General features: G+C 40.8%; 1 protein-coding gene across 2 annotated transcripts in view; it reads right to left on the bottom strand.

The window, feature by feature from the left end:
- Window positions 1-26,154, bottom strand: part of MEGF10 (multiple EGF like domains 10) — a 178,648-nt gene that overhangs the window by 98,892 nt on the left and 53,602 nt on the right. For both annotated transcript variants that reach the window (XM_027547016.1, XM_027547017.1), the window contains exons 3-4: window positions 22,976-23,077; window positions 21,533-21,633 (exon numbers count right to left, since the gene is read on the bottom strand). In XM_027547016.1, the coding sequence (XP_027402817.1) occupies window positions 21,533-21,633; window positions 22,976-23,077 (203 nt within the window). The remainder of the gene's footprint in view (window positions 1-21,532; window positions 21,634-22,975; window positions 23,078-26,154) is intronic.

Raw genomic sequence — 26,154 nt, 5'->3', positions numbered from 1 at the left:
AAGTACCTTCATTTGGGATAAATTATTTTCCTTCCTGTCTGGTCATGCTTGTATCTACTGGGAAAGCATGGTGATTCTGTGGGAACTGCCACACCAGGCTCTTCTGTTTTTAGAATGGCATTCCTCTTGGTCTGACCACTTTCTACGGAGCCATGGAATTCTGTGACAAATATGCCTTCCCACAGCCTGCTTTGCACCCCCGTGACATTTCTCTGTCTGCCCTATTTCATTGCGCTGATACTTGTTTCCAGACACTTTGCTTCTGGCTATCCAACACGTTTGAATCACATGTTAATAATAAACGCCAGCTCCGGGGAAAGTGAAGAGGGCAGTGACGGTCATAGTTGCCACTTTTCCCATCCAGTGTCTTTCCTCCTTGGTGATGGCCCCTGGACATTTCCTTCTGGACTCTGGTGCCCTCATGTCCTTTCTGCTCTCCTTCTCTGTCAAGGCTAACTTGAGAATAAATGGAGTTCTCATAGCCAAGAATCAATGACTAATTATAGCAACTCAGTTTATTTCCCTTGTCAGGGACATTTGCATTTCACTATGGAAGCTTTAAGCCAGATGTCTATATTAAGCAGCAGAAGTTCTTCAGAAAGGGGAGGATCAAACATCGAAAAGAAAGCTGGCAGCAGGATCATTGTTACTAGAAGGGCTCATAAAAACCAGGGAACACAAACTCAAATGCCTGCAGGAGCCAGGGGGATCAATGAAAAGAGTAAGTAGGTCAGTTAAGGCCTGGAAAATCCAGAGAGCATGTGCTCATTTAAAAAGGAGCAGCTCCAGGGGGGTCAAAAGGTACAAACTGCCAGTTATAAAATAAAAATAAGTCATGGGAATGTAATGTACAGGATGGTAACTATAGTTAACGATCCTGTATAGCATATCTGAAAGTCGCTAAGAGAAAAGACCATAAAAATCCTCATCACCAGACAAAACCATTTTGTAACTATGTGTGGTGACAAGCATTAACTAGCCCTACTGTCGTGCTAGTTACATCTCACAATATATACAAATATTGGATCATTATGTTGCATACCTGAATATCAATTATATCTTAATTAAAAATAAATAAAGAAAAGGGTAGGCTCTGATAGGCAGTAGTGTCTCCTGCCTATTGCCACATAAGAAGATCAGGCCAGTGTTACTAATCTCTTGATTTTTCTGTAGAAGATAAAAGTCCTAGGTTTCATGTTAAAAGTTCTTTAAAGGTTAATACTAAGTGGACCAAACAAAACATGATTATGTGTCAAATCATTCAGCCTGCTAGTTTGTCACCTCCAGCAGAGAGTACTGGCCTGCTTTATAAACACAGCGGTGATGGTCTTAAAATGTTCGGAATAAAGAGCCGTAAAGCTCTTTGACACACTGTGTTTTAAACTTATCCATCCTTTTCTCTTAATTTTAGAATTTACTCTTGTACTAACTGCAAATCTATGATTTATACAGCCATTTCGATTTAATATCAAAATCAGCTTCATATGCAGAAGCAGATAACTCATTGACAACTTCACTTTTGGTAAACAACCATTTGCCATGAAATAGCTCTATTAATAATAGTTAAATACTTGGAAGGGAGGCCCAGCCAATGCTGTACCAATTGATGAAGATAGTAAATAGGTGCATTATCTATACAATGGTGAAGGGAAGGAAGTGTCTGCTATATCCTGTCATGACTCAACTAAAATTTCTGTTTCTTGAATTGTTTAAATAGACATTATCACTGTCCTTAGAGGAAATTACAGAGTGACACAGCCAACATGCCTGAAAAAGACATCTATCATGGTATCCCCCTTCAAGAACAATAATTCAGCACTCACCCACAGACAAAAAAGCCTTTGTGGGAGCTATGGGATCCAACACCATATACTAAGGGACCCAGAAGCAGTCCCACCTAACTGTGCATCAAGTAATGGACATACAGACCTGTTCCCAGCTGTGGACACTGAGTGGCCTGTGAACTCTCCAGTCCATCTGGCTATGGTCAAGGACCCCCAAGAGAGCAATGTATTAGACAATAACACCTGGATGAGATAGCCTTTGAGAAGTACCAGGTGTCCAGAGGAGAAGCTCCAGCACATCACTGGAGCACACACACACACACAAAAAGGTATATCAGTTTGGACACACTGGAGAGGGTAAGAGGAGTGGTTAGACTTTACGCACACCACCCCTCCCAGAGCTCATGTTGAGAGAGTCCTTCTCATCCTGTGATTTCTCGTGTGGGGGCAAGCTAGTGCATATGAATGAGTGGAGCTTCCCCGCCCCCCCCCCCCCCCCGCTGTGTAGGACTTCGTCAATCAAAGAGGCCCCTTTCTCTCTTACTATGTTCAAGAGTATGGGGTTGTGAGCTACATCACCCGGGGGAGGGAAGAAGACTGGGAGAAAAGCAGAAAGAAATCTTAGAGGGCATTAAAGAAATGTGGATCCAACTATGCGTGTCACAGGGTCTATCAAGAAGCCCACCCATGTACCAAAGCGGATGTTGAGCCTGTGGACACCCCCAACTGGTCCACGGGCATTTCCAGTACTCTGTGTACCACAACCAACCCCTACTATTTATCCAGCTTGCTGTGCAAGCTGCCAACACAGGTGAGAAAGAGTTTTGGCTAACTGCTACTGAATGCATGAAGAACGCTTGCCTCAATCTGTGGACCAGGGAGAGATCCCAATTTGAGATTTAGCTCTCCCCTTGGAAAAGCAAAAGGAAGGGTGTCAGTCCCCAGCCTGCTGCACTGTAGAATGTAGAGAAGCCATACAAGTTTAAGACTTCTCACATAAGAGGGAGCAAGAAGCATGGAGCAGGCATATCGATCAGTTCAGTTCAGTCGCTCAGTCATGTCCAACTCTTTGCAACCCCACAGACTGCAGCACGCCAGGCTTCCCTGGCCATCACCACCCAGAGCTTACTCAAACTCATGTCCATTGAGTCGGTGATGCCATCAAACCATCTCATCCTCTGTTGTCCCCTTCTCCTCCTGCCTTTAATCTTTCCCAGCATCAGGGCCTTTCCCAATGAGTCAGTTCTTAGCATCAGGTAGCCAAAATATTGGAGTTTCAGCTTCAACATCAGTCCTTCCAATGAATATTCAGGAAGGATTTCCTTTAGGATGGACTGGTAGGATTGCCTTGCAGTCCAAGGGACTCTCAAGAGTCTTCTCCAACACCACAGTTCAAAAGCATCAATTCTTCAGCATTCAGCTTTCTTTATAGTCCAACTCTCACATCCACACATGACTACTGGAAAAACCATAGCTTTGACTTGATTGACTTTTGTTGGCAAAGTAATGTCTCTGCTTTTTAATATGCTGTAGGGTGGTCATAGTTTTTCTTCCAAGGAGTAAGCGTCTTTTAATTTCATGGCTGTGGTCACCATCTGCAGTGATTTTGGAGCCCAAGAAAATAAAGTCTGTCCCTGTTTCCATTGTTTCCCCATCTATTGATCAGTTCCCCATCTATTCCCCATCTACTGATCAGTGATCAATGCAAAGAAATAGAGGAAAACAATAGAATGGGAAAGACTAGAGATCTCTTCAAGAAAATTAGAGATACTAAAGGAACATTTCATGCAAAGATAGGCACAATAAAGGACAAAAATGGTATGGATCTAACAGAAGCAGAGGATATTAAGAAGAGGTGGCAAGAATACACAGAATTATACAAAAAAGATGTTCATGACCCAGATAACCATGATGGCATATCAATAGGTCTCAGAAAGTCTCAGAATCCCCTGCAGAGCTGACAGAAGACATTTTATCTACCACAATCAGTTAGGAAAGACTGAGGAGGTGACTGCCACTGCAAAAGTGAAAACAGAAACAAAAGAATTCAAGGAACATTAAATATCAAGGAGACATGACCTCCCCAAAGAAGCATAATAATCCTCTGGTAACCAACATCAAAGACATGGAGACCTGAGATTTACCTAATAAAGAATTCAAAACAGCTTTTTAAAAAGAAGCTCAATAAACTACAAGAAAACATGGAAAGATAATTCAATAAGATCAGGATAAATACACAAGCAAGAAGCTTAATAAAGCAAAGGAAATCATAAAAAAAAGAACCAAACAAATTCTGAATCTGAAGACTATAATGAATGAAGTGAAAAAAAAATACAATAGAGAGCATCAACAAAGGAATTTATCAAACAGAAAAAGAATCTGTGAAAAGGAAGACAGACATTTTAATATCATCCTGTCAGAAGAGAACAAAGAAAAAAAGAATAAAAAAGAGTTAAGAAAGCTTAGTTATCTATAGGGTACCATAAAGGGAATAAACAGCAAATCATGAAAGAAAAGAGAGGGAAAGGGAAGCAGAAAGCTTGTTTAAATAATGGCTGAGCACATCCTAAGTGTAGGAGAGATTTGGATATTTAAGTACATGAACCTCATAAGTTACCAAACAAATTTAACTTAAAGAGATTTTCTTTAAGTCACATTATTTAAAAACTGTCAAAAATTTAAGACAAAGAGAGAATCTTAAAAGCAGCAGTAGAAAATAAGCTTATAACTTACAAAGGAGCCCTCATAAAACTATGGGCTGATTTCTCAGTAGAAAGCTTAAAAGCCTGGAGATAATGATGTATTCAAAGTTTCAAAAGACAAACGAAGTAAGCAAGAATACTCTATCCAGCAGTTGTCCCTCAAAATGCAGGAGAAATAAAAAACTCTCCCAGAGAAACAAAAGCTGAAGGAGTTCATCACCATCATAACTTCCTTTAAGAAATTCTAAAAAGCTTTCTAAGTCTGTGAGTCTCTGATTTTTTAGTAAGTTCATTTGTTTCATTTCTTTTTAGATTCTACATTTAAGGATGTCATACGCTATTTCTCTCCAATACAAAATAAAGAGTTTCAAGTTTGGGGGTAAAATACTAAAAAGAGTTCTTTGAGCTGAAATAAAGGGATGTTAAGCAGAGATATTACTTTGCCAACAAAGGTCCATCTAGTCAAGGCTACGGTTTTTCCACTGGTCATGTATGGATGTGAGTTGGACTGTGAAGAAAGCTGAGCACCGAAGAATTGCTGCTTTTGAACTGTGGTGTTGGAGAAGACTCTTGAGAGTCCCTTGGACTGCAAGGAGATCCAACCAGTCCATTCTGAAGGAGATCAGCCCTGGGATTTCTTTGGAAGGAATGATGCTAAAGCTGAAACTCCAGTACTTTGGCCACCTCATGTGAAGGGTTGACTCATTGGAAAAGACTCTGATGCTGGGAGGGATTGGGGGCAGGAGGAGAAGGGGACGACAGAGGATGAGATGGCTGGATGGCATCACCGACTTGATGGACGTGAGTTTGGGTGAACTCCGGGAGTTGGCGATGGACAGCAAGGCCTGGCATGCTGTGATTCATGGGGTCGCAAAGAGTCGGACACGACTGAGCGACTGAACTGAAGTGAACTAAATTACTGACATAAAAATATGAAAATATATAACACGCTGGTAAAGGCAAATATAAGTCAAATTTAGAATACTCTGATACAAACAGGATACACGCACTCCCAATTCACTACTTATTATTATATATATATATCACTAATAATTCACATAAGATATGGAAATAAACAAAATGCCCACCAATGGATGCCTAAAAGAAATGAAAACATTCCTAGAAACATACCAACTTCCAAGACCAAGTCAAGAAGTAGATAATCAGAGCAGAGCAACTACGAGTAATGAATCTGAATCAGCAACTAAAAATCTTTCAACAAACAAAGTCCAGCACTGGACAGTTTCACATGATAATATAACCAAACATATAAAGAATTAATACCTATCCTTCTCAAACTCTGCTAAAACTCCCAAACTCATTCTATGAGGCCATCACTTGTTCTTCAGTTGTTAAGTCATGTCTGACTCTTTGCAGCCCCATGGACTGCAGCATGCCAGACTTCCCTGTCCTTCACTATCTCCTGGAGTTTGCTCAGCTTCATGTCCATTGAGTCAATGATGCTATCTAATCATACCTTGTTGCCAAAACCAGACAAAGACTCTCAAAAAAAAAAAATTATAGGCCAATATTTCTGATGAATAAATATACAAAATTCCCCAACAAAATATTAGCAAACTGAATTCAATAATATATAAAAAGGATCATACACTAAAACAGGTACATGAAAAGGTGCTTTTCATCACAATTACCAGGAAAATGCAAATCAAAACCACAAGGAGGGATCACCTTACCTCACACCTGTTAGAATGGCTATCATCAAAAAACGAGATAACAAGAGTCCGTAAGGATATAGAGAAAACGGAACACTTTTGCACTGTTAGTGGGAATGAAAATTGATATGGTCACTATAGAAAATAGTATGTAGGCTACTGAAAAAATAAAAAATTGAACTTCCATATGATTCAGCAATCCTATTTCTGGGTACATATACAAAGGAAATAAAGTCAGTATCTCAAAGAGACATCTGCACTACCCTGTTTAATGCACGAGCATTCGTAATAGCCAAGATGTGAAAAGAACCCAAATTTCTTTTGGCTGATGAGAGTGGATGAAAAAATGTGAGATCATATAATATGTGTGTTTGTGTGTATACATACACACCTACATACATATACATATATATTCAACTAACTATTACTTATTCATGAAAAAAGAAGGAAATTCTGCCACTTGTGACAACATGGATGGCCCTGAAGGCATTATTCTAAGTGAAGTGAGTCCAACAGAGAAAAAGAAATACCGTATAATATTTATATGTGTAATCTGAAAAAGATGGACTAATCGAGAGTAGAATGGTGGTTTCCAGGGGGTGGGAGTGAGAGGAATGGGGAGATGTTTGTCCAAGGGCACAAACTTTGAGTTGTAAGATGAATAATTTCTTGGGAGCTAATGTACAGCAGAGTGATTATAGATAACAACATTGTACTACATACTTAAAAGCTGTTAAGAGAGTAAATTTTAAATTTTCTCACCACAAAAAATTAATGGTAATTATGTTAGACGAAGGAGGTGTTAACTAACCCTCATGGTAATCATTTTGCAATATGTAAGTCTATCAAATCATCACACTGTATACCTTAAACTTACACAATGATATTTGTCAATAATATCTCAATAAAGTTGAAGAAAACAAGAAAATAAACATCTAAAGAGTTTCTGGTAGAGTTAAGTATTTATAATTACCAGTCTAAGGTTATACAAAGCAAACCAAAGGCCTTACAGCATCGTTTCCCAAATAAGTAGACTCTAGAAACTATCAGTCCCATTGTGTTCTTAGAAGAAAAGAGGGGTGGAGAGGGTAGGAGTGACTTAGCAGCAGTAGCAGCAGCAAGTTTGAGACATGCCTTTACTCCAACAAAAATTTAAAAGTCAAATTTAAATTGTTGAGAAAGGGTATCTAGGACAAGGCATTTTCCAATTTTACTAGCTAAATGCCACAGTGAGTTCCAAAAAAAGAGTACTCAGTAGCTCACCCCAGGGCCATGCAACTACACATAATGCCCAGGGGGTCCAAGTCTCTGGAATTCTCTCGATCACCAGAAGGATTTCATCTGAGGTAGCACATTTCCTTTTCTGCCCCTTGATTACATGCTAAGTTCAATCAACTGATTCAGTTGTTTTAAAGCTTGGGGCTTCCCTGGTGGCTCAGTGGTAAAGAATCTGCCTGCCAATACGGGAGATGCAGGTTCGATCCATGGATCAGAAGATCGCCTAGAGAAGGGAATAGCAACCCACTCCAGTATTCCTGCCTGGGAAATCCCATGGACAGAGGAGCCTAGAGGGCTATGGTCCATGGGATTGCGGAGTCAAACACAACTCAGCAACTAAAACAAACAACAAAATTAAAGTTTAAACTTCAGTTTGGGTGGCATATCTGTAGACTTGCCATACAGCCTTTGCTTCTCCAATGAGCCCAGCTGGTCAGGGAGGCCCACCTTCACACCATGCTGCCCCCTGTGACCTAACTAAGATGGTGCTTTTCTATGTGGTGGTTCTCTTGGAACTCTAGATAATTTCCTTTCAATCTTTTTAAGAATTACTCATCAAGGGAAAAAAGGAAAAAACTACATCTGGAACTTGGGCTATTGCTGTAGCTTCAGGAAAGAACACTGGCTTCTCCAGTGGCTCAGTGGGAAAGAATCTGCATGCGATGCAGAAGACCTGGGTTCGATCCCTGGGTCAGGAAAATCGCCTGGAGAAGGAAATGGCAACCTACTCCAGCATTCTTGCCTGGGGAATCCCATGGACAGAGGAGCTTGGTGGGCTGCAGTCCATGGGGTCACAAAGAGTCGGACACAACTGAGCAACTACACATCCAAGCTTGTGTAAGATGATCCCCTGGAGGAGGCAACGGCACCAGTATTCTTACCTGGGGAATCCCAGGGACAGAGGAGCCTGGTGGGCTGCAGTCCACAGAGTCACAATGAGTCGGACATGACTGAGGGACTGAGCACACACACCAGGAAAGATCAGTACCCACAGAGCACTGCCTGTGTCAGTCTCTCCCTTTAGCATCTGTGTATGTGGTTGGAGGGATGTACTAAGTTTACCACTGGATTATCTGTGAAAGTGCTGACAGCAGCCAACCGAGACTAAAAAATGCAAGTTCATCATCACCTGGTCATGTCAATATTTTGTGGTTGGTCACTTAGATCAAAATGTAATTTTCCCATTACTTTTAAATTAGTTTTCTCTAAAAAGTAATAGTGCAATAAAAAAAAAATGCTTCTCAGTTCTGAGCATTTATATTAGCTATTATCTATCCCCGTAAGGAGACTGCATACATGATTGGAACTGTAAAAATTCTCCCTGTCTGCAAAGACTGAAATAGCAGCAACTAATTTTCTAGAGATAAGGTAAAGCTGTTCATTGTTTTCCTTTGGCCCTGTCTCCATGGGACTCTAAAGTCGAACTTTCTTAAGGAAAAAACAGGCAGAAGACAAGATTTCCATCTGTTTAGATGGAGGCTAAACATAGAGGTTTTATTATCATTATTAAATTCAGAGTTTCTATCTATAAAATCCTAAGTAGTCAGCATGCATTACAAGCAATAAAACAAAAAAGGTTTCCTGCATTGTTTATCAGATTTCCAATCTTCACTACTATCAGAAACCAAAGACCTAAATCAGAAAACATAAGTTAGGTTCTAATAGATGTGTGGGAAAATTGGAATTTCTGCTGGTGCAGTATGCGGACAAAGAATCTTTCCCAGTAGTTACTGGTACATTCCTCTGAACCAAGTCGGGCTCCATGGCAACAGAAGGCAGGGTCCCTATGGAAACATGAAAAAATCCACTGCCAGTGGCAGAAAGGGCATCATGGGTAGGTGTACTTAGGAACATACCATCTGGTTTCGCTGTCAGTTCAGGGTCTCTTTGGATAGCTTAACAAGATTGTCTCACTTTTATCTGTACTCAAAAGGGTCTGCTTAAGAGAGTCTACATACCAAGGTTGTTTGGAAATATTTGACAAGATCACAACTTTATTATTAAACAAGCCTGTGAGTGTGGAAGTCAAACAAATCAGGAACAGAAAGCTCTGATTGCCTTCAACTTCAGAGAGACGCTTCTTCTCCCCTAAATCCTCACCATGTTCCCCGAATGCCCTGGAAAAGCACCACTCACCCCAAAACAGTCCTCTGCCAAAGGCTGAATCTTCACAGCCCCAAACAAGGCTTTTGCCCTGTACTCTAGTTCTTCTCATCCAGAAAACTCTGAGTCCAAAACTTTTCAGCAGCAGTAGACCAAAATGACATGAAGCCTGGACAAAGAATTAAATGTGTCCCTCCATCATCTCCCTTGGACAGCAAAGAGATCAAACCAGTCAATCCGAAAGGACATCAACCCTGAATATTTATTGGAAGGACAGATACTACAGCTGAAGCTCCAAAACTCTGGCAACCTGATATGAAGAGCCAACTCATTGGAAAAGACCCTGATGCTGGGAAAGATTGAGGGCAAGAGGAGAAGGGAGTGACAGGATGAGATGGTTGAATGACATCACTGACTCAATGGACATGTGTTTGAGCAAAATCAGGGAGACAGTGAAGGACAGGCAAGTCGGACATGCTGCAGTTTATGGGGTTGCAAAGAGTTTGACATGAGAGACTGAACAACAACAGCAACTCCATCATCTCCAGGTGAGGGAAACAAGAACCCACAGGGAAGTTCTTTCCAAAATCCTTGCCCATTCGGCCAGTTCCCCAAGCCTGTGTTTCCCCTCGAGTGGCTGACAGTGGGGCAAAATGTAGCCACTGAAAATGTTTTTCCATTCCTTAAACAAAATTGCTGACAATATTATCCTGAGTTAGCTTGCCAAATGTTCCAGCTCACAAAGAGGAAACCCATTCTTCCTGGAGACAAGGGCAGGTATAGTACATATAACTTCCCGGTTAATTGGAGAAGGTATAACATGAACCTATGGCCAGGTGCATAATTCAGGAACCTCAGTTGATATCTCCATGACTTAAGAGGTCCAAAATGTCATAGGAGGCCAGAAAGAGTCTAACACAGGGACGGCAAATGTGGGGCGCTCGGGCCACCCAATGACCATGACAGAAATCATTAATGAGTCACTCTGTTCTCCCTCTTAGCACAGACACGGTCTCATGATGCTCTCACTCTCACTCTCGTGGTCTCACTCTCTTCTAAACACGATGTTCCAGGTAGTGACTCCTAAGAGACGTTACCCTCTCTCTCCAAAGGGAAACTTTTTGTTAATTCCAGTTCAATATAACATAACATTCCAATATAAAAGACATAGGAAGAAATCTATGAGTTATGTGGCAAACAGCCTAACTGGGCCCCCTGAAGAGCCACCCCTATGGCATATCTGTCTCCTGGAAGGAAAACAGTCCTGGGTAAGTGAGCAGCAGATGTCTTTAAGCTCTTAACCCCAAATTTCAGTTTACAACCCACTGCTTACTGAAACATGACATTCAAGCAAGAGTCAAGCTCATTTGCGGGAATTATTTATTACATAAACACAGACCAGAGTTCTAGCTCCTTCTTTGCCTCCAGCCAGTTCAGTTTTTTCACAAAACTGGCCAAGTGAAAAATCAGCTGTGAATATTCATTCAGTGCTATGGTAATCAATTGTCACACTGCTCTCTGCTAAGCACAGGAAATCATATACAGTTCAGTGTGTGGGAGTGAAGCCTTCTTATCTACGGTTCCAAAGTTCTCTTACTGAGTGCAAAGACAGCCAGGGCACATCCATGGGAACTGGTCCTCTACCACCAGGGCTGGCCTACAAGACAACAGGGTGACAACTCAGTCCCCAAACCTCTTCCTGTGTCTTCCTTGCAAGCCACGTGGGCTGTAAAGCCCCCATCACAGCTTTAACTTGAAGTGAGTGTTTGACCTCCACCATCTAATAGAAGGGGCTTCCCAGGTGGTGCTAGTGGTAAAGAACCCACCTGACAATGTAGGAGATGTTAAGGGACATGGATTTGATCCTTGGGTTGGAAAGATCCCCTGGGGGAGGACATGGCAACCCACTGCAGTATTCTTGCCTGGAGAATCCCATGGACAGAGGAGCCTGGTGGGCTATAGTCCATGGGGCTGCAAAGAGCTGGACATGACTGAAGCAACTTAGCACCAAATATGCATCTAACAAAAGTAGGGTAACAGAGTCAAGCTCACCACAGAGGAAACAGTCATCACAACAGTCCTTTCCTCTGCAGCAGCATCCAGCAACAGAAGACAGGGCATACAGACTAAGGACGGGAGCTGCACTGGAGGAGATCCCCAAGCCATGCCCTTTGTCTGCTCACAACCCTGCTGCAGGCAGCCCTGCTCCCAGTGATCTGCTTTCTCTGCCACCAGTCAAGGACGTGGGAGGGAGAATGAATTTCTGGTCTCATCTTTGGATTAGCCAATCCTTCCCAAGGAGGGACAGTTGCTAACTTCTCATTCTGCTGTTTTGCTGTGAGCTTTTCCTAGTCCCAAGAAACCAAATTTACAAGCAATTCCCACTTGCTAAGAGGTCAGGCACCAAAGACGTGTTTGAAAATCAGTTGTGTGTAAACCCAACGCATCTTCCTAAAGTTCTAATGTTGCTAATAATGGTTAGATGCCTAGGCCAGCCTCAAGTCCTTATTCACTACTCAAGTACAAGAACATGGTGATCACAAGTCCGGGTCTCAACTCCTTTCCACTGACCCACAGCCTCATGTGTCGCTGTCTAGGACTGCTGGGGGTGCCCTCACTGCCACAGGGGAAGAGATCACGGCTCTCTCCTTGGTGTTGATGGTGGGGGCTGTGGGAGAAGTCAAGCGGCCACCCTGGCTCCAAACCGTTCCTGGAGCTACAAACAGGTGAGGCCTTGGGAGAGGAGGACCTGTGGACTTTAGGATGGAGAGAATGGATCCCAGTGACAGTGGTAAGGGTAAGGAGCTCGAAGCACCTGCTGGTTTGACTCCTGGCATTTATTATTCAAGTCTCAGTCTCAAACTATCTCCTTTACCGGCTGGGAAATCCACCCATTTCTGTCTCCACTTGCCACCTATTGTTTCTAAACAGCATTTCTATAGCTGTTTGAAGAACAAAGCAGTCTACTTTATCCCCCTTGAAACCAAAATACCAGTAGCTAACTAATACATATTTCTTAAGAGAACCGCAACACTAATAAGTAAGGAAATGCAAAGAAAAGCAAGGTACTCTTGCCACCCAGAAGCCTGAAAGCAATAATCACATCTAATGTTGGTGAGAATACAGGGGAGTGGGCACCCTCATATATTCCTTGCCGGCAGGCAAGTTGTTAGAACCAATTTAGATAGCAGTTTGGAAGTTTGTATCAAAAAGTCTTAAAATGTGACTCAGATTTCTCCTTTCTCCTAATATTCCATTATTCCCTTCCTATAGAAATATATTTTTACTGGGCTCCTGACCACTCAGAATAAAGATGCCCATGCAGCTCAGTGAGGTCATGTAACTCAGTACCCACCGCTGGGGACCTAGACTGATGTGAGGAAATCAATAAGGGCACATGAAGATGAAGGCTGCACCCTAGAGATGGTGGAGCAGAAAGGTGGAAATTGCTGGGTTTCCTATTGGTTTACCAACCTCTGGACTCATGTGAGAAAGAAACAAACTTTTATGTCACAGCCAAACCTAATCTTTTCTGATACAAAATACATACTCTTTGTCCCAGAAATCCTACTAAATTTGTCTCATGAATTTTTCACATGTACAAAGAAATTCAAAATAGCTTAGTGGCTACAGTGAGCAACATTTAAGTGTCCAACATTAGAATGAGTAGGTAGGCAGGAAGGAAAGAAATAAGAAAGGAAGAAAATGTAAGTGAGATAGTCAAAAAGTGAGGAGGAAATAGATGTTAACAGATAACCTTGGAACACTGCATTTAAGCCAGTTTTTAAGCTATGCATCTTTTCATTTTAGGAACAAGATCAAAATTTTAAAGGAAAGAATTATATGAAATCTTGAGGGATCAAGGTTGAGAAGATGGAAGATAGGAAGTGTCTAAGACTACTGATCTTGTGGAGGAAGAGCCAAACAACGTCTACTCTCATGACTTCAGAGAACACATGGACCAAGGCAAGGTGGAAGAGGATGAACAAGATGACCTCAGAGGTTATGATTTGAAATTCAAATGTAGCCATGACATTTACAAAATGCAACCAGACACTAATATTTACAAGGGATGTGTGGTCATGAAAGATAAGAACTATATGAAAAGAATACATAATTGTAGCAATTACCATGGTGGTTAAAGTTAGGCAAATATATATATATATATATATATATATATATACACACACACATTTATATATCTTAATGGCAAAAGATACAAAAAAATCAATCAGTGATGAGTAAAACATCTGTCAGGTGAATTTAGCTTAAGAACAAGTAGGTTTTGTTATTTCTGTTGTTTTTTTTAAATTGAAGTAGAGCTGATATATAATATCTTGATAGTTTCAGGTGTACAACAAAGTGATTCAGTTATATTTTTCAGATTGTTTTCCAATTTAGGTTATTATAAGATACTGAATACAGTTCCCTGTATTATACAGTAAATCCTTGTTGTTTATCTACTTTATTTATAGTTCTGTGTGTCTCTTAATCCCATACTCCTAATTTATCCCTCCACCTTCCCTTTCCCCTTTGGTAACCATAAGTTCTTTTTCTATGTCAAGAAACAACTAGATTTTGGATTTATAACTTTAGTAAATTAAAATTAATTGCTAATACTAATTGTAAAAGTGATCAGGAAAATAAATTAATAAAAAATTCCCATTTATAATGGCATCAAGAAGAATTTAAAACCTAGGAATAATTTAACTAAAGAGGTGAAAGACCTTTACACTAAAAACTATAATAAGTTGATGAAAGAAATTGAAGATACAAATACATAAAGCCTGACTCAAATACATTTGATACATTCCACGCTCATGGTTGAAAGAATTTATATTGTCAAATTGTCCATACTAACAAAGCCACCATTTACAGGTTCAATTCAATCTCTATCAAAAAGCCAATGGTATTTTTCACAGAAATAGAAAAAACAATCCTAAAATGTGCATGGAACCACAAATGACTCCAGATAGCTAAAGTGATCTTGAGAAAGAACAAAGCTAGAGGTATCCACACTCTGTGATTTCAAACTTTATTACAAACTTGTAGTAATCAGTATAGTACTGGCATAAAAACAGACTCATAGATCAGTGGAACAGAATAAAGTCCAGAAACAAACCCATACATATATGGTCAATTAATTTGTGACAAAAGAGTCGAGAACATAAAACAATCTTTTCAATCAATGGTGTTGGGAAAACTGTACCACCCTATGCAAAAAAGTGAAACTGGATCATATATTATATCATACACAAAAATCTACTCAAAATGGATTAAAGACTTGAACATAAGACCTGAAACCGTAAAACTCTTAGAAGAAAACATAGATGTAAAGTCCTTGACATGGCTTTCAGTGATGATTCTTTGGATTTACACCAAAAGCAGACTACAAAAGCAAAAATTAACAAACAAGACTGCATCAAACTAAAGAACTACTGCAAAGCAAATACCCACAAGACTATGCTAAGTCACTTCAGTCGTGTCCGACTCTGTGCGACCCCATAGACGGCAGCCCACCAGGCTCCCCTGTCCCTGGGATTCTCCAAGCAAGAACACTGGAGTGGGTTGCCATTTCCTTCTCCAATGCATGAAAGTGAAAAGTGAAAGTGAAGTCACTCAGTCGTGTCCGACTCTTAGCGACTCCATGGATTGCAGCCTAACAGTCTCCTCCGTCCATGGGATTTTCCAAGCAAGAGTAATGGAGTGGGGTGCCATCGCTTTCTCTGACCCACACGACTATCAACAAGCAAACAACAAACCTGATTAAAACATGGGCAAAAGATTTGAAAATACCTTTTTCTAAAGAAGACATACAGATGGCCAACAGGTACATGAAAAGGTGCTCATCATCCCTAATCATCAGGGAAATGCAAATCAAAACCACAATGAGATATCACCTCACATTTGTTAGTATAGCTATCATTAAATAGACAAGATACAATAAATGTTGGTGAGGATGTGAGGAAAAGGGAATCCTCGTGCAATGTTGGTGGGAATGTAAGATAGTACAGCTACTATGAAAAACTGTATGGAGGTTCCTCAAAACAATTAAAAATAGAACTACCACATGATCTAGCAATTCCACTTCTGTGTATTTATCTGATGGAAACAAAACACTAACACAAAAAGATTATCTGCACCTCATGTTCACTGAAGCATTATTTCCTGTGGTCATGTATGGATTTTGGGGGGCTCCAAAATCACTGCAGATGGTGACTGCAGCCATGAAATTAAAAGACGCTTACTCCTTGGAAGGAAAGTTATGTCCAACCTAGATAGCACATTCAAAAGCAGAGACATTACTTTGCCAACAAAGGTCCGTCTAGTCAAGGCTATGGTTTATCCAGTAGTCATGTATGGATGTGAGAATTGGACTGTGAAAAAGGCTGAGTGCCGAAGAATTGATGCTTTTGAACTGTGGTGTTGGAGAAGACTCTTGAGAGTCCCTTGGACTGCAAGGAGATCCAACCAGTCCATTCTGAAGGAGATCAGCCCTGGGATTTCTTTGGAAGGAATGATGCTAAAGCTGAAACTCCAGTACTTTGGCCACCTCATGCGAAGAGTTGAGTCATTGGAAAAGACTCTGATGCTGGGAGGGATTAGGGGCAGGAGGAGAAGGGGACGACAGAGGATGAGATGGCTGGATGGCATCACTTACTAGAAGGACGTGAGTCTGAGTGAACTCCGGGAGTTGGTGATGGACAGGGAGGCCTGGAGTGCTGCGATTCATGGGGTCGCGAAAACTGAACACATGGAGACAACCTGGTGTCTGCCAGTGGATAAACGGATAAAGAAGATGTGATATACAGATATAGTGGGATACTATTCAGCCATAAAAAGAGTGAACTTTTGCTATTTCCAACAATATGAATAGGTCTAGAGGGTGTTGTGTAGGTTCAATCCCTGGGTTGGCAAGATTCCCCTGAATGAGAGCATGGCAACCCACTCCAATATTCTTACCTAGAGAATCCCCATGGACAGAGGAGCCTTGCATCACACAATCCATAGTGTCTCAAAGAGTTGGATAAGACTGAAGCAATTTAGCACGCATGCAGAGGGCATTATCCTAAGTGAAATAAATCAGACATAAAAAGGACAAATACTGTCTGGTTCTAATTGTATGTGAAATCTAAAAACAAAATGAAAACAGAATCACAGCTACAGAGAATAAATGAGTGGTTTCTGGCATTGGGAGTTGAGGGTGAAATGGGTGAAGGGAATTAAGAAGCAAAACCCTCCAGTTATAAAATAAGCCACACAGATGTAATACGAATACAGCACAAAGAATACAGTTAATAATATTATAATAGCTTTGTAATGATTTTAACAGGTAGTTATTAGATTTATCCTGGAGATTATTTGTTAATATATGCAAATGTCAAATCACTAACCTGAAACTAACATATTTTATGTCGACTCTATTTCAATTTTTTAAGTCAAGAAAATAAATGACATTCCAGTTTTTAAAAATAATGAAACACAATCAGGCAATAATAGGAACTTTGAAAAATGAATAACCGTACAAGTGTAATTTTATGAACAGGTTAAAACCTCACAAAGGAATTACAGACATCTTCATGTCCCGCAATATTTTCTTCTTGGAGAATTTTCCAATCCATTCTCTTTTCCAGCCAGATTCTTAGGAAAGGCTTCTAACCACACTACTCCCCACATTTTTTGTTTTGGCTCTTTCTGCCTGATGGTAAATATCTGTCTTCTGAACACAGAGCCTTGTTACCCGAAGTGTGCTCTGTGGACCAGCAGCTTCTGTACAGCCTGAGAGTTTAGTAGAAATGAATAATCTTGGGCAGGATGAAGCAGGGGGAGGGAGGGATGGGAAGATGGGACTTGCTCTCCAGGGGAGCTACCTTAGCCACGTAAAAGAAACTATTTTTTCTAATATAGGTTGTTATGTGAAACCATCCTTTTTTTGCCTTCTAGGTAAACTGATTAACAAAATTAAACCAAAATTATAACCAATTCGTGTGTTTCAATTCTTTTTGATAACTTGCTGGAAACAGTTAAAATGGTGACTGTGCTGGCTGCCTGGCAGCAAAACCTAGTTGGAAAGAAAAAAGATTATGAAAGCAGAAACAAGAATCATGTGTTCTCTCTTCCTTCTCTATCCACAAGGGTGTCTCACTAGTGCCAGCTGTTGAGAGAACAGAAGATGTACCAGAGGCATCCCTGAGAACAAGGAAGTAACGGAAGCATGCTTGTCCTCTGGGGTTAAGCTATGAAATCAAGACATCAGAGTGGAGAGATACAAAAATACCCTTAAAGAGACCAAATAGCTCCCAGGCCTCGGAGACCAGACAGTGAGCTGATTAAATGTATTAACATATCTAAAGGAAAACTGCAAGAAAAGGAAAATTTTAGTGACAAATGCTAGAGATGGCCATCCAAGCATTCAGGAGTCATATTGGCTGGTATGAGACTTATCTCAAGGAAGAGTTATAATATCTTTACCATCACATTATGGCAATAATTTTTACCAGGTATGACGGTCCTGTGGGATTGCCCTGCTTTCTGAGATTAGCTGTACTACTGATGGAGGCACTGGGCTCTGGAAGGCTAGAACCATGAAGCACTGAAATTTCTCTCTAACTAACCTTGCTCAGATCCACAATCCCTACATCAGCTGCCAATAAAATTTCGTTTCCCACACGCCAGATCTTCAACGAGAGAAGGTAGGACCAGGATACTGTGTCAGCGCCTCTCCAAGTTCTGTGTAACAATGAATTAGCACCCCGACTTTATATGACTCTTAGGACTTGGATTAACAAAACAATCCACAATAGATTGAGCTATTTTCTCAGGGTGCTGACAACTAGGCTTGTAGGTTTGAACCCTGGCAAGTACACCAAGATAAGGTCTCCTTGAAGCATCTGGGAAGTGGCCAGCCCGACCAGCCAGGCCTCCCCACTCTCCAGGCTGTGTGTATTCAAGGCCGTCCTTTGAAAATTTCCCATCAGCCTAGGCCACAGAGATCAGTTCATGATTATTCTCAAAGATGTTTGATTATAAACATAATTTTTCTTATTCCACACCATTATTAATCAAACACATGCAAATTAAGAAAAATAGCAAAAGGAAAATTGGCACAGGGTATAAGCAAAAAGATGGGCTTTCCTGGTGGTTCAGTTGGTAAAGAATCACCCGCAGTGCAGGAGACCTGGGTTCAATCCCTGGGTTGGGAAGATCCCCTGGAGAAAGAAAGGGCAACCTACTCCAGTATTCTTGCCTGGGAAATCCCATGGACAGAGTAGCCTGGGGGCTACAGTCCAAGGGGTTGCAAAGAGTCAGACACAACTTAACGACTAAATCACCACCACCATATAAGCAAAAAGACATTCTACACTGCTGGTGGGGGTATAAATTGAAAACACACCAAACATTCTAGGAATATGTGAATGCCTCTAACCCAGAAATTCTACGTCTATGAAGGTATCCTTACCTAGTAATTATATAGATGAACAAAGATTTAATCACAATGACATCTTCTAAAGTAGTCCATAATAGTTATAACTTGGAAATCATGTAAATATTCAAGAGCTGAGATCAGTTAAACAAACATCTATAATCCAATAACGGAGAAGGCAGTGGCACCCCACTCCAGTACTCTTGCCTAGAAAATTCCATGGATGGAGGAGCCTGGTAGGCTGCAGTCCATGGGGTCGCTAAGAGTCGGACACGACCGAGCGACTTCACTTTCACTTTTCACTTTCATGCATTGGAGAAGGAAATGGCAACCCACTCCAGTGTTCTTGCCTGGAGAATCCCAGGGATGGCGCCTGGTGGGCTGCCATCTATGGGGTCTCACAGAGTTGGACACGACTGAAGTGACTTAGCAGTAGCAGCATAATCCAATAAACACTGGCATTTGTAAATTGTTGCAGAAGTATATTTACTGACCAGGAAAGACAGTCACAATATATTTGTATTTTCTTCTTTTTGCTTAGTTATATTTTCTAATTTCTCTTCAATGAACATTTATTATCATATATAGCTTTGGTTTTGAATCAAATTTGAGATATCACTCTTTCTATATACCCTGGAGAATGGAATGGCAACCCACTCCAGTATTCTTGCCTGGAGAATTCCATGGACAGAGGAGCCTGGAGGGCTTCAGTCTGTGGGGTCACAAAGAGTTGGACATGACTGAGTAACTAACACTACACCCTTTCTATATGAAGAATAGACTCCAAAGGGTAGAAGGAAGATGATACATATACTGGTCCAAGCTCTCTCTCTATTTAGAGCAAATTAGCCTCAAATGTGCTGAGCGACTTCACTTTCACTTCACTTTCATGCATTGGAGAAGGAAATGGCAACCCACTCCAGTATTCTTGCCTGGAGAATCCCAGGGACGGTGGAGCCTGATGGGCTGCCGTCTATGGGGTAGCACAGAGTCAGACACGACTGAAGCAACTTAGCAGCAGCAGCCTCAAATTTGCTGAGCGACTTCACTTTCACTTCACTTTCATGCATTGGAGAAGGAAATGGCAACCCACTCCAGTGTTCTTGCCTGGAGAATCCCAGGGACGGGGGAGCCTGGTGGGCTGCTGTCTATGGGGTCGCACAGAGTCAGACACGACTGAAGGGACTTAGCAGCAGCAGCAGCAGCCTCAAATAAAATTATAAACCCATTTATAAATGGTTTATCCAAGCCCACCCAGTTGAGCGGTGGCCAAGTCAGTGCTATCATTCAGTTCTGTGGAGTCTTAAGCCCAGACATGATCAGAAGTTTCTAGTGCCTCCACGTTAGAACAGAACTCTGTCTCTTTTTACTACTCAATACCAGCATCCCATCTCAGAAAGCAAAGATGTCCTTCTAGCTTTTTGTTGAGCCAAAATATTTGAATAAAATCATTTTTAATAATACCTATCTTAAGTGTTTTTCAGTGATCCAGCGGATGTTGGCAATTTGATCTCTGGTTCCTCTGCCTTTTTTAAAACCAGCTTGAACATCAGGAAGTTCACAGTTCACATATTGCTGAAGCCTGGCTTGGAGAATTTTGAGCATTACTTTACTAGCATGTGAGATGAGTGCAATTGTGCGGTAGTTTGAGCATTCTTTGGCATTGCCTTTCTTTGGGATTGGAATGAAAACTGACCTTTTCCAGTCCTGTGGCCACTGCTGAGTTTTCCAAATTTGCTGGCATATTGAGTGCAGCACTTTCACAGCATCATCTTTCAGGATTTGGAATAGCTCAACTGGAATTTCATCACCTCCACTAGCTTTGTTCGTAGTGATGCTTTCTAAGGCCCACTTCGACTGAGCAACTGATCTGATCTGATCTGATCTGATCTGATCTGAAGTGTCTTTAAGAGTCCTACACACAATAGTTAGAAAGCACAATTGCAAACTACATTGCACATGATATTCTAAGATTTCCTAAAGTGTATCATAAAACATCAAACTTCTCTCAAGACATCTTAAAATGAATCAGTGAGGTGGGGAGGGGAGGGATGATAGAAATGACAATGAAAAAAGGTCTACTTTGTGATTCAGACTTACAGCCATTTCATATTGTGAAAGCTCCTTAATAAGCCTTTCAGTCTATGTACCAGAAAAGAACATGCTGGCCCCTTGAAAGTTGACTCAAGACTCTGGTGAGTTGCTGCAGGAAGCTTACATCTCTTTTCTCTTCTCTGATGACTCCCTGACTGATTTCCAAACAGACTTTTCTTGAAGAATTGTAACAAACATTGCAGCATCCAACCTTGAATCATCTTTCTATAACTTCTGCTTTCTCCTCAAGTGACTTTCATGTGGAGACTTGTGACAGGACAGAGGGACATAGTGAATGCTTCCCTGCTTACACAGGCCAAGAGAGCAGCAGTGAGCATAAGGGAAGGATCCAAGATGCCACAGGCCTCAGTCTCCACAGGCCTCAGTCTCCATCTCCGCAGGCTGCCATTAACAGATGCAAACCAACACTGGGAAAAGTAAATGAACTTCCAAGAAATGTTAAGTCTTACTTACGGACACACATTTCCCTGCTCTCGTAAAATCCAGGACAACACTGGGACTTGCGTCTGTACATAGTTTTTTCTCCATGTCGATAGGCGGTCCGATAACTGATTCTATATAGAGGTCAAAAAAAAAAAACAATCACATCGTTACATCTTTTGATCTGCAGTTTGATTAGAAATCAAAAATTTATATTTTAATACAAAAAGCTATCAAACATGATATAGATGTAAAAAACAAGGTCCTCCAAAATAATAAAGAAGAAACATGAGATATATTTTTTGAGCAATACTGTACTAACTCACCAATTTGCTAAGAATATACTGAATGGACATTTAAGTCCACCAGCACTTTTTGCAAGGAATCAGAAGCTTCATGTCTTCTCTACTTCACTTGAGATATTTTATAAGATATTGATCAGCTTCATATATATTACTTATCTAATCACTCATCATTTATCTATATAGGTTTTAGAGGAAGAATTTAGAGAAGTCCTTTAAAAATCTATGTTAGTGCATTTTTACCCTACTACAAAATAGGACACCAAAAATAAAGACCTTTACATATAACTCAAGCTTCATTCATTTACCAATCCATTTATATAACACATGTTTATTGAGCACTTACCATATTCCAGGCATTGGGGAAAGAGCTCACAGTGAGTGAAAGAATATAAAGCTCTTGCCCTCAAGAAATTTACATTCTACTGGGGAAGACAGACCTGTATAATTTAAGATATACACTCAACAAATAAATATATTATCAAATAATGGCTGGTAATGATTAAATGCTGTCAAAAAATAAAGCTTGAGTAAGGGAATAGATTGTGACATGAAGGAATGCTGGTTTAGTCACAGCAGTCAAGGAAAGTTTGTCCTAAGAAATAATAATGAGTGTGACATCATTTAGTGCAGCATAAATCAGCAGGTACCACATTCCACCCACAACCCAGATGACAAGTATTTTACTACTGAAATCAAGACAGTTTTCTTCCATATTAACATGATTATTTAACACAGTGTTTTTGTTTTCTGTTTTCGCATTTATAGAAAAAATAAACATGCGGCTTATTTTTCTTAAATTTAATTCAAATTTAAGTTAGTCTAAATTAAATTCGATGTTCAAGTAGAAACATAGGCTAAGATAGAGTTTTTTGGTATCTGGTGATATCCATATTTAAGAGTGTCTCCCCAGTTTTGCTCAACAGCTGGGTGACTTCAGCTAATCAAATGATGGTAACCAGTAGATGTTTTGTGTGTAAGTTCCTCGAGGGACAGACAATCTTTTTGTGTTTCCGTATCTCCTGCAGCTTGGAACATGGCTACAACCACCACCCACACTCAACAGCTATTCACTCTATGAATGGGCCCACTTTCTCAAGTGTTTAATATCTCTGACTGTGTCAGACTCCATTCCACTATGCCAAATAAATAAACACTTCTGAGTGTCCATTACCTGTGCCGCGTGCATTTAAACCAGTTCAGAATGTCGGTGCAGCTAGTGTAGTAAATTTGATCAAAGGGATGTGGATATGACTCTTGCACAGTCACAGAGTAGCTGAAAAGAAGAGAAAAGAGAAGCAGTCAGTATTTCTCTTACATTAATGATAGACTCTGTACCAAAAAACAGTCACTGGCTAAATTATCTGTACTTCCAACTCCACAATGACTTTTAAAAGAATCTCCATGTTTTGATGGGTTTCTATTTGAACTTGAACCCTTAAAGTTCCGACATTAAAATATTTAAAACACAAGAGTTTATGCTATAAATTTCAAAAAATTTCTCATTTACTATTCACCCAAAACTCCGATATCACTAAATTTAAAAGCATACTATTACAGGGACTTCCCTGGCGGTCCAGTGACCAAGACTCCATGATCCCAATGCAGGGGGCCTGGGTTCAATCGCTAGTCAGAGAACTAGATCCCATGTACTGCAACTAAGAGCCAAGGCAGCCAAATAAATATTTTTTAAAAATCACCACATATTTTCCTGTAATTTTCAGTTCCATCCCACACCCTGTAGTCCAGGGATATCAAAACCTTTCAAAAAAAGTTTTCATCATAGGCCTCAATAAATAATACCCCTAGCTGAGCTGGTAAAGAATCTGCCTGCAATGCGGGAGACCTGGGTCAAGAAGATCCCGTGGAGAACAGATAGGCTACCCACTCCAGTATTCTGGCCTGGAGAATTCCATGGACTACAGTCCATGGGATCACAAAGAGTCGGACATGACTGAGCAATTTTCCATTCAAAAATTAAATAAGTGTAATCAGCAAATCTGAGTACATTTTGCTACTGATTTTGGAAAATCAGAAAGTATATTTCTCTGATTGGAACTTCGAATGATTTTTTTTCTTGCACCTGCCCTATCTTCAGGTAATGGAAGAATATATGCAGCCTCTACATAAAAGCTACAAAGAAGCCTTTAAACCTGATTCTAAACAAACTGCTGAGACAGTTAGCCTGAAATAATCATACTAACAACCAGACGCTACTTAAACAGTCTGTTTTCCAATGTATTTTCATTAATAGATTCTTGTAAGAGTAAAAACATGCAATCCGATGGGTCTAAGAATGTGGCTGAAAAGATCCAAAAAATATAAAGAATATTCCTTGTTCAATTCCTTACTTTATTTCAAAGCAGTCTATTGCATGCCCAAGAGCTTAAATTTCTTGCCCACAGGAAAATCTGGAGAATTCCCTTTCCAAAACAATCTGTTTTCTATTTGTTAGCAGTCTCATAAAGATTTCCACTAAAATCTTTAATTCATGCTAACAACAATAACAACAAAAGCCACAATCATGGACTCACTCGGTGCAGATCAATAGGCCAAGTTCATTAAAAAGAGCTATGGACTGCAGAAAGTATGGAAGGAATGGGGTTAAAATTTCTACATGAATAAATTCAGGTTAGATAAAGAAAAGAGACTCTTGATTTGAAATCTAAGCTGTACTGGCCTCACACACAGTACTATTTCTTTCTCCAAGTGGTCTCTCTCAGTCATCATGAGACATCCATGAACTCATCATACTGTTTGAACTCTGTGTATTTGGGACATTGCAACTTGATTTCTAGGTAAATTTAGGGATCCTCCACAGGTCTGAGGCAAAGGTAGTAGGTCCTTGTGAAAAGACCACTGGATTAGAAGAAGGCAAGATTATTAGCCTCCTGATCTGATACTGAGAACTTGGCTGACCTTCAGGGGAGAATCTCACTTCCCTCGATTTATCACGTCGTAAAACAATGGGCTAAGAGATGTTCTTGAAGATCCCTTCCCACTGACTTCTGCATTTCTAACATACATTTCACATAACTACTTCCTTCTACTCCAGCAGATGACACCCACAAGAACAGGTTCAGACGAGCATCAAGTATGCAATCACCTACATCTCTGATATAACTCCTTTTGGGTAAACCAATAGGTCTCTGTTAAAATATAAATTGTCTTGGAATGAAATATCACATCAAGCTGTTCAGATTTCCTTCAGACCCCCAGCAGTGTCCTGAGGTTTGCTGTGGTTGTTGTGCTTTAGTCACTAAGTCGTGTCTGACTCTTTGTGCCTCCATGGACTGTAACCCACCAGGCTCTGTGGGATTTCTGTGGGATTTCCCAGGCAACAATACTGGAGTAGGTTGCCATTTCCTTTTCCAGGGGATCTTCCCAACCCAGGGATCAAACCTGTGTCTCCTGCATTGGCGGGCAGATTCTTTACCACTGAGCCACCTGGGAAGCATCCTGAAGCTCATGTTGATGCAAATTCTAAGCCTTTCTTCACCAATTCTTTTCCCCCCCAATCCAGAGTCCCTTGGATGACAAGGAGATCAAATGAGTCCATCCTAAAGGAAATCAACCCTGAATATTCACTGGAAGGACTGATGCTAAAGCTGAAGCTGCAGTAGTTTGGCCATCTGATACGAAGAACCAACTCATTGGAAAAGACCCTGATGCTGTGAAAGATAAAAGGCAGGAGGAGAAGGGGATTATAGAGGATGAGGTGGTTGGATGGCATCAATGACTCAATGGAGATGAGTCTGAGCAAGCTCCAGGAGATGGTGAAGGACAGGGAAGCCTGGTGTGCCATAGTCCTTGGGATGGCAAAGAGTCGGACACAACTGAGTGACTGAACAACAAACCAACAGCTTGCAAATAAATGAATCTTGAGACCTGAGCGCTATTTCTCCATTTCATTTCTAGCAGAGAGAATGTGCTCTGAGTGTGGACCTGCCATCTAGGCAGTCTCACATTCAGTTCAGTTCAGTCGCTCAGTCGTGTCCAACTCTTTGCAACACCATGAATTGCAGCACGCCAGGCCTCCCTGTCCATCACCAACTCCTGGAGTTCACTCGAACTCATGTCTATTGAGTTGGTGATGCCATCCAGCCATCTCATCTTTTGTCATCCCCTTCTCCTGCTGCCCCCAATCCTTCCCAGCATCAGGGTCTTTCTTTTCCAATGAGTCAACTCTTCTATGAGGTGACCAAAGTATTGGAGTTTCAGTTTTAGCATCAGTCTTTCCAGTGAACACCCAGGACTGATCTCCTTTAGGATGGACTGGTTGGATCTCCTTGCAGTCCAAGGGACTCTCAAGAGTCTTCTCCAACACCACAGGTCAAAAGCATCAATTCTTTG

This window comes from Bos indicus x Bos taurus, chromosome 7 (assembly GCF_003369695.1).
Source record: "Bos indicus x Bos taurus breed Angus x Brahman F1 hybrid chromosome 7, Bos_hybrid_MaternalHap_v2.0, whole genome shotgun sequence".
In the NCBI taxonomy this organism is placed as follows: Eukaryota; Metazoa; Chordata; class Mammalia; order Artiodactyla; family Bovidae; genus Bos; species Bos indicus x Bos taurus.
This window is presented reverse-complemented; position numbering and strand designations above follow the sequence as displayed.